Here is a 9,476-nt window from a genome sequence, read left to right as displayed (position 1 = left end):
TGTTGTAATGATGTGCTGAAGGGGGAATGTCAGAAAGGGTAGGAGGTTCTTAAAGAGACAGAAGTCCATTTCAAGGTGTCTATGGTGCAAAGTCAAATTTCCTTTAAGTAGTTTTTGATATAAACAACACTTTCATAGCAACTGAAGGCAACATTACTTGTTTGTGCAATAAAATGGTACTATATGCCTTACATTTTACCCACCGCCATGCTTTAAGAAACAGTTATCTCCACACTGGTCCCCATTTTGTCAAACCTTCAACAAATTGAGTCAAGCTTTTTTTTTTTTGTTTGTTTTTAAAGCCACACACTAAACATTTAGCTCTTAATTCATCAGTGACAGAAGGTGAGACATGAATACCAAAGACTACAATGTGTGGCTTTGGGCATAATCATGCATATCACAACATAGAACTGAGTTAGGAAGGAGTTAATATTGTAAATTACATTATGGCCTCTGTCTGCCCTTTCCATCTAATCCACTCTTCTTATTACAACCCTCCATCCCATCTCCGATATCCTGCCTCAGTTCCCTCTCTCCCTCTGTATCCTTCCTCTTGTTAGCTCCCCTCTCTCTCCACAGTTACAGTCTCCTCCCACCCTTTTTACTCCTCCCCTGGTGTCCATGCGCCCGGCCCCTTCATTAAACCCAGTATGAAAGAGACATCTATTTTGCTGGCAGTCACTCCACCAGACTTCACGGGAGGCTCCCTCACAAACAAGGAAACCCCACACGCTGACTCAGGCTTGGAACGACGAGATAGAGCCGGCTGCCAAATCATAATCCCTTTACTTCTGAGAGAAACCTCAGGTTCTGAAATATCCTTTTTCTAAACTAACATGGAGCTCCACGGAGTGCATAAAATCTTTCATCCAAACCACCTTGGTGAGGAGAAGCAACAGATGCTGAACCTGAACAGACGCCTTGAAACCTACCTTAGTCGGGTCAAATGTCTAGAGGAGGAAAATGAAATGCTTGCAAATGAGATCAAAGTTTTGAGGCACAACAATCAGGGGACCCTGACACGCAGGAGGGGCTTAGAGGAGGAGCTGAGACAGGCGAGACTGGAAGTGGATGCCGCCTGGAGGGAGAGGGTCCTCACAGAGGTGGAAGTTCAGAAACTGACTGAGGAGATTCAAGCCCTAGAGATTCAGAGACAGATGGAAGCTGAGACCAAAATGCTGGCGAAGACAAAGATGGAGCAAAGCAGGAAGGAGCTGGAAGATGAGCAGAGAGCACAGATCTGGCTCAGGGAGAAGGTCAACCAGCTGGAACATGAAATGAAATTCCTAATTCAAACCCACGAAGAAGATGTGGCCCACCTGGAGGCCACTCTGTCCCAATCCAGAGCCGAAATGCTTCCAAACCAGATTCACAGAAGCAAACAGACGCCAGACCTCCTCAAGATGGGGCATGAGTTTTCCCAGAGGGCGACCAGAGCTTGGCAGGAGGCCTCAGAGGCCTACCAGGGCCAGTTAGCTCAGCTGGAGGAGTCGCTTGATCAGGCCAGGAGTCGTTTGAGTCAAGTTTGCTTGGAGAAACGCGAGAGCCAGCTGAAACTTCAGACCTTGGAGAAGGAGATGGCTTCAGCTCAGGACGTCAGGCTACATCTGGAGAAGACTGTAGCACAGCGCAGAGACGAACACTGTCAGGAGATCCAGGAGCTCGGGGTGAGTAGTCTGCTCTGGTTTGGATGGAAAATTCTCACATTACATCTTGGATCTTTAATAATTTTTTTTTCAAACCTAAGAAAACTCAATTTAGCATCCACAATTAGTATTGTTTAGTTATTAAGTAATGCAGTCAAGTTATTCCAATGGACTCTCTGACTTGCATCAATCTCCTGGACAAGCATGTAGCGACAGTGGAAAGTGAAATGCCCCTTTTACAAGAAGAAACCTCCAGCAGGACTAGAACCTGGGTCACCATGAGCAATCGTTTACCACTGCTTGAAAAAAAACATTTACAGAGCATAGATGCAAAAACACATAAGTACTGATCCAGGGGTAATTTTTATGTAAAGGAAAAAAGTATTTCAGAATACAAAAGCTAAATGTTGTGAATTTAACTTATTTATAAGATTCCACAAAATGTTCTTAAGTTTTCTCATTTCTGTTGCTGTTTGGATTTAAAAATAATCACGAAAAAGCATTTTACCATTTACTGAAATGAAATTAATATGACTAGTCATTCAGCCGGGCTGCACAGTGGTGCAGTTGGTAGAGCTGTTGCCTTGCAGCAAGAAGGTACTGGGTTCGATTCCCGGCCCGGGTCTTTCTGCATGAAGTTTGCATGTTCTCCCTGTGCATGCGTGGGTTTTCTCCAGGTACTCCAGTTTCCTCCCACAGCCCAAAAACATGACTGTTAGATTAATTGGTCTGTCTAAATCAGGGCTGGGCAACTCCAGGCCTGGAGGACCGGTCTCCTGCGACCTTTAGGTGCATCTCTACTTCAACACACCTAAGTCAAATAATGAGGCCGTTAGCAGGACACTGGAGAACCTGATTCAGCTGTTGGATTCAAGTGTGTTGGACCAGGGAGACATCTAAGAGTTGCTGGACACTGGCCCTCAAGGACCAGGATTGCCCACCCCTGGTCTAAATTGTCCCTAGGTGTGTGTGTGTGTGCATGGTTGTTTGTCCTGTGTGTCTCTGGGTTGCCCTGCGGCAGACTGGCGACCCGTCCAGGGTGACCCCGCCTCTCGCCCGGAACGTTAGCTGGAGATGGGCACCAGCAACCCTCCYGACCCCACCAAGGGACAAGGGTGTAAAGAAAATGGATGGATGGATAGTCATTCAGCTTTTACATATAGTTTTAATTAATTCAGGATAGAACGAGTGCTGCTTTGAGTTTTTGCATTCAGAAAATTGTGGAACTGGGTTGTTTCTATCTGAGAAGGCCTCTAGAGGGAAGTACAATGAGTCATTCCTGGCTGAGAAAATAAAGTGAGAAAACACAGCCTAATGTGAATTCTTCTTAATTAGCAGATGGAGTTTAGACTTGTCTGCTGTTGCGTGTTAATGTCTTCTGACTTGACAAAGTCTGAAGAGCTTTACTTATTAATTAAACACTTGTTAGTGATGCAAATATTAATCTAAAACATTTTTCATGCATATATTTAATGCAAAGATTTAATGTAGCTCCTCTAAAGTATTCACTTTGGGTTCAAAATCTTCTTTCACTCAGCATCTCCGTTTTACATTTTAGTAGAATTAAAAGATTTTGTTTGAAAGCAACTTGGAGCCTCATGTTTATGGATTGTGATTGTTGGGATTTGCTCTGGTCACTTATGAGATCTCAGCATACAAAGATGAAGTCTTTCTAGGTTTTTCCCCACTGTGTTCCAGAATGACTGTCATCAAAAGTCTTCCCAGAAAAAATAGATCAGCTTATCAATCTTCACAATGATTTTACCTGGATAGATAAAGGTCATAGTTATATATAAGTTATAAGATCTAAGTGTTGTCTTTTTTTTAAGTAACCTCTGTTATCTTTTAGCAAGAGTTGAGCAAAGAGTAAAAATAGAAGAACAAAGAGGTTATCATGCCTACTCTAACTGCTTCCCTTTCCTGTTTGACTCCCTGTTTTGGCAGGAACACTTAGAGGAGCTGGAGGTGGAAAAAGTGGAGTTGGGCCAGCAGATAGACCACCTCCTTCAGGAGAACCACAGCCTGATGCAGATGAAAATGTCTCTGGGCCTGGAAGTTTCAACATACAGGTATGCAGCACTAAAAGCAGAGGCCTCTGGCTTCCTAAAGCATTCATGGCTTAAAACATTAAAAGCCTCTGCAAGTTGAGGGCACTGGGTGTCTATATAAAGCAATGAAAATAGGACAGTAAAGTATGTCAAATTTTATAACTTCAGTTTACTCTATTAGTTAAACACATCTAGGCTGCTGCTCAGAATAAATCAATAACCATCCATCACTATGAGAACAGACAAACAAAAAGCTGTCTGAGGCGAGAGTGGCCGTCTGAACCTAAGGTCGTTTCATTGTTACTGCAGCCTCTGCTGCTTTGAACAGAGTAACGTATCCTTTATGAAGCAGAGCCTTCTCACTCGTTCTCCCCCTCCTCAAAGTATTGACCCTCACCCTCTTCTTGAGAGATGTGGCCGATCTATGAGCTTTGGGAGTCTAGAGTATCAGCACAGGGGAGGGAGAGGAGAGGTCATTACTGAAGGACAAACCTCTGTATCATTTATTGCTTGTGGATCTGTTGTTATCATGAGCTGCAGGTTAGCAGCGATGCGCAACATTTTGATCAAATTAGATCAATGCAGCTAATTATAAGGGCTTGTGCTGGAATCCACGTGTGTGAATGGAAACATGGGTATTAGTGCTGCATGAGCTGCTTGCAATATCAGCCGTCAGTTGTGTGCTCCCAAGTGCCCCCTCATTCTGTATGTGTGTGTGTGTGTGTGTGAGAAAGGAATTGATGGCAGAGGCTTGTGCAGATGGCTCCTTGGTGGCGGGGCCTTTCCTCATTACCATAACAACGGACCTCAGTGTGGAGCTCCTGCTGGAAAGCAGCTAAAGTCTCTTTGCACTTTTCCTCTTCCCACTGTTCAGTGTGTAGCATTATGCTGCCTTTCACTTTTTTAATGCATAAGCATTGTTATTTGCGTATGACTGTAATATTTTCTCATGCTGTTACCTCCACAGAGCTTTGCTGGATGGTGAGGGCCTTGGAAGAGATGCAGTTTTGTTGAATAAGCCAAGAAGCGTTTCAGTTAGAGGTAATTGATGAAAACATTAAGCGTACATAAGGAACATGAAGTAATTTTGCTGCTGCAGTAACCTATGTCAGATAAAAAAGAGAAGAAGAATACCTCTTGTTTTTAGAGACAATAACTTCATTTAGTCCAAGTAGAAGCTCATACTAGGTACACAACACAGTTTGTAATCTCATTAGTTGCACAGGAGCTTTGGAATGGAGGGGCTTGGTGAAAGGGGCTGACGTAGGCACTTTGGGTCCTGTAACACAAGCCAACCAGACCCCAATGAATATTGAGCCATATGGGATCCCTTCCCGTAGCCTGGTCATCAATGAAAGGAAATGACGATCGATATCTCCCCATTAGTGTCCAGACCCACTTCAGAACATAGATTTTAATGATGGTTTGGTGAGGCAGACTGTATCTAACTCATTAGACAGAGTTCTGTGGTGGTATCAGATATCATACCATATTTGACAGAATTTTCCAATTAATTAGCTTTGTTTAATTAAATTTTTTTTTTCTAAAAGCATTTGTACAAGCCATTTTTATCCCAGCAGCTTGGTTCATTGTTTATTCATGACTTCTCTCCGCCACAGATGCAGTTCTGAGTCCCTATGGGGTTAAAAAGAATTACCCGATCCAGCCGTCTGCTAGCCTCAAGACTACCTACCCCTCATCTGGCCAAGGCAGAACAGGGTCCACAGTAACTGCAACACAATTCTTGAGCAGAAGATCTGCAGCTTTAAGAGAACCCCCAAAGACTTCAAGCAAACTTGCAGAAACAGCTGCAGCAAAGTCTGCAACTGTAGAAAGCCCCTATCCAAAAATAGTTCAGAATGGAGCAGCTGAAAACTTTAGGCCAGAGGAAGTTCATGAAAAAGTCACCTATGCTGAGCCTTTATCACCTCCTAATGAGAAAGAGGCATTCGACAACATGTCTGAGGATGAAGATAAAACAGTGGTAGAAAGAGTCATTGAGTCAGTTGTCAGCCATACAGCAGTGTTAGGTCTCAGCAGGGAGGAACCTTTAAATGAGAAAGCTGGCAACCAGCAGTTCACAGCACTCAGCCCCACATCATGTGATGTCAGAATAACAGAGCTACCATGTAATTTCTCAGATGAACTATTGAAGGATCTGCCCTTTGAAGGGGAAACTGAAGAAGAAAATGTAGAACACCTAAGGGCTCAAGCTGATGGGTCGACAAAGGCAGAGCATGTTCAAGATGAGACTTCAGATTCAGAGACTGAAGCGATGCTTGAACCAACCTTTGAATCCAGACCAAGTAGTCCTGAATCTGAATGTGAGCCCCTTGAAAGTGCTTTTAACAGAAATGATGAAAGCATTTCGAATGTTGATGCAGTTGTTATGAGACAAGAAAGTAGCAGTTCCACTGTGGACGTTAATGGAAAGGATGATGAGGACAAGTTGTATCCTGATGGGGAAGAGATGGATACATGGGACAGTGTAATAGAGAGGAAGGTCAGTGAAAGGATAGATAATGGTGTAGAAAATGAAGGGAACAAGCAACATGCTGAGCCAGAGGACGACATATCAACAAAAGATCCAGAGGAGAACAGAAAGGTTGGTCAAGAAGGCAACATGGACTTTGTATTGCCACAGGTAGGTGAAGGACACCATGCTGTATGGGAGCTGGAGCATGTTCCACCTCCTGACAAAGAAGACGGAGGGGATGAAGACGACTCTCAGAATGTCTCTGTGTCTTGGAGGACAGAGCTGGAGAGTGACAGCTACGCTCAGGATAACACTCTTGCTGATACTCGACCCCTGATCCGATACAAAAGCGATGACACTGACGCCAACACTCAAGCGTCGCACATTGACGAAAGTGAGTCCAGTGAAGGTGAACAGGAAAAGAAAGCTGGAGAGGCAGGAAGCGGAACATGGACTGACGGCAAGCCAAAGACATTTGGAACCATGGAAGATCTGTGTGAGGAAGTGGAAGAGGAGACAGTGGATGATGACTATAACATGGGATACACTCATGTTGAAGATAGGGATGCTGATCAGGGTGAAAAAGTAAGTGAGTATGATATACTTCTGAAAGATGCTGAAAAGGTTGAAGAAATGGTGATGAGTGGTGTTGAGGGACATTCAGAAGAGGAAACAGAAGAACTTACTGGAGCCAATATAGACTATGATGAGGAACTGGAGACAGACAGACTAGTGGAACAAGAGTTAGAAAATTTGTCAACAGATAGTTACAGTGCTCATTTTGGACATGAGCAGGTCAGAGAAGATATCTTAGAAATGGATCAAAAATCCATCAAGGAAATTAATGAACAAGAAAATACAGGTAACACATCTACCTGTGAGAGTGAAAACTATGAGTCTGCATTGACCACTGCAGTTATAAGCAAGAGTTTAGGAAGGCAATTTTTCAGTGATTCATCTCCTGAGATACAGTTGGCAAGCACTCTGACTGAGGAGGAAGTGAAAGAACAAGAAGAGACTGAAAAAGCAGCAGGAGGTTCTTCCAGTGAGATCATTAAATCTGAATCTGAACCAGTTACTACAATTACAAGAGATGCTTCAGAGATGCAACTGTTCAGTAATCCATCTGTTGAAATATCTTCAACAAACACTCAGCTTGTGAATGAGCAAAAAGGAACTGAAAAGTTAACAGAAGACATAGATTCCTCTGAGTCTGAAATGAGTGTGAATTATGAACAGGTGTCTTCCACTATAGTTGAAGATGTGGCGTTAAAGAGGCAACATTTTAGTGAATCATGTGTTGAGATAAATTCAACAAACAAGCTGACTGAAGAGGACGTCCATCCTATTGATCAAGAAGCTGTAGATAACCCAGAGACAAGAGAGGACTACGATGAGCACAATCTGGTGTCTCATGTTGATGCAACTGAAAACCACTCTGAATTGAAAGATTTCCTCAGCAGGTCGGATATGGAAGACAGCAACATCATAGAAGCTCCAAGCTCTGTGTTACTGGTAACAGCAGATTCAAATCCTCCACAAGATGTTGATGCTCCCACTGAGAACACCGAGGTGCTTCCTGAGGAAAGATCAAATGTATCCCAAGAACATCCCACTGAGGATGCTGAGGACTTTCACAAGTTTTTTGAGGAAGGAGAAACAACTGAATGGGAAAACCCAGAAAACACAACAAGGGAATCTGAAATGAGTGACCAGATCAAACACGATCTAAAGAATGATAACCTTCACGAAATATCGGACGAAATAATCATACATGAGGAAGAGCCTGTTGAAGTTTCCGTTGACAGTGCCCTGAATGAAAACGACATTTTTAAAGTGAAGGATGTAAAAGATAGCAGTTTCCATCGTCCCTTCACCTCTGATGGAAAGAATGACTTCTGGGTGTCCTCTTTGGAGACCGGTGCCACTTACACACCAAACAATGCCTGTAATGAATCTGCTGAGCAAACCAATCATAATCAAGGATTTGCTGACAACAGGGATTGGGGGAACTTGGAGAACCCAAAGGTAGTTAATGGGAACTCCAAGGTGGATATTGACCCGTCTGGCCTGGATCCAACAAAAGAACAGAAACAGGGGAATGCCGAAGTGAAGAAGGTGTTTTATAAAAATGTAGTTGAGGGTGAGATGGTCCATTCTGAGGAATCAGATGTTGAGGCTGAATCTTGGTCATCTGGAGAGGAAACAGCCTAAAGAAGTGAATGTTACAGTCAAATCAGCTCATAGATCCAAAAAGAAATTGTCAAGGGTATATTGTGGTTTTATTTGTTGCATCCGAAAACCAAAGTTGCCTTTGTGCATTTCTTAGAGAATAAACAACCACCGTGCCAACTCTTACTACCTTAATTGGAGGCAGTTGTCTAGCATTTCCTTTTATCCTGATGTCTAAATTGTTCTACCCTCGTAGAATGCATGTTGAGAAGATTATAAGTCTGCATGTGAGAAGAGCATGAAAATAGAACAGAGTATCATTTGAAAGTCAAAACAGTTATTGATCAGTACTTTTTCTGATTTTGCTGTTTAATAGAAATCAATAAGACCAGCAGGTTAGGATTCCCTGTAGAGCTGCCATTGCATTGTGACAACAATTTCAAATTCATTAGCTTGCAAATTAGTTGTCTTTGCATGTGTTCCTCATGTAGAAAGAATGAGCGATTGGTTTTCCTTCTCATTGTAAAAGTTTATTATAGCTGTGGTAATCTCAAAGTAGAAAATAAAGTGTAGACTCATAATGCTTTGTTTCTTGTGTTATTTGTCTGCATGGAGCATTCAGGCTTTTAAATCATTGTTTCAAACAGAGTTTCATCAAACGTGTTGCAGTTCTAACTGATGCAGCTTTTGGCATTGTCATACGTAAATATATATTGTATCTTTTTTAATGGAACTACTGGAATATGACAACTTTTTAAATAAAGAATTATCAAGTATTTAACATGCAAAACCTCAAACTTTTAAAAATCTCAGAACTTTCTTGTTTATGCATCTACCATATCTACCATGGAACAACCGCCAAACACTAACAGTATAACTTTGTACTTGTTAGAGAAAAATCTTTTTGTACAAATAAATACAAAACTGCAAAAGGCCATCAATCAGAACATTAACATTTGTATATTTTTATAAATATAAAAAGTATATTGTAAAATAATTTGTTCAGTAATTATTGGGGCAGACTTCTACAACTATGAACATTTATCTTAGACTCAGACAACAGTTGCATCGTTAACAGAAGGTCAAGAACCAAACTGTTCACATGTTTCCAGCAGCATCCATCTAGCCTCC

The 9,476-nt window shown here is 42.2% G+C and overlaps 1 protein-coding gene across 1 annotated transcript; it reads left to right on the top strand.

Moving 5' to 3' along the window:
* Window positions 1-672: 672 nt before the first annotated feature.
* On the top strand, window positions 673-8,926 carry nes (nestin). Its single transcript, XM_008430833.2, has 4 exons — window positions 673-1,670; window positions 3,594-3,718; window positions 4,665-4,738; window positions 5,317-8,926. Exons 1-4 carry the CDS (start codon window positions 840-842, stop codon window positions 8,385-8,387), a joined length of 4,101 nt encoding a protein of 1,366 aa, XP_008429055.1. The 5' UTR covers window positions 673-839; the 3' UTR covers window positions 8,388-8,926.
* The last annotated feature ends 550 nt before the right edge of the window (window positions 8,927-9,476 follow it).

Source organism: Poecilia reticulata, linkage group LG16 (assembly GCF_000633615.1).
Source record: "Poecilia reticulata strain Guanapo linkage group LG16, Guppy_female_1.0+MT, whole genome shotgun sequence".
NCBI classification, from domain to species: Eukaryota; Metazoa; Chordata; class Actinopteri; order Cyprinodontiformes; family Poeciliidae; genus Poecilia; species Poecilia reticulata.
The sequence above is the reverse complement of the archived record's forward strand: the minus strand, read 5'-3'. Positions and strand labels throughout refer to the sequence as shown.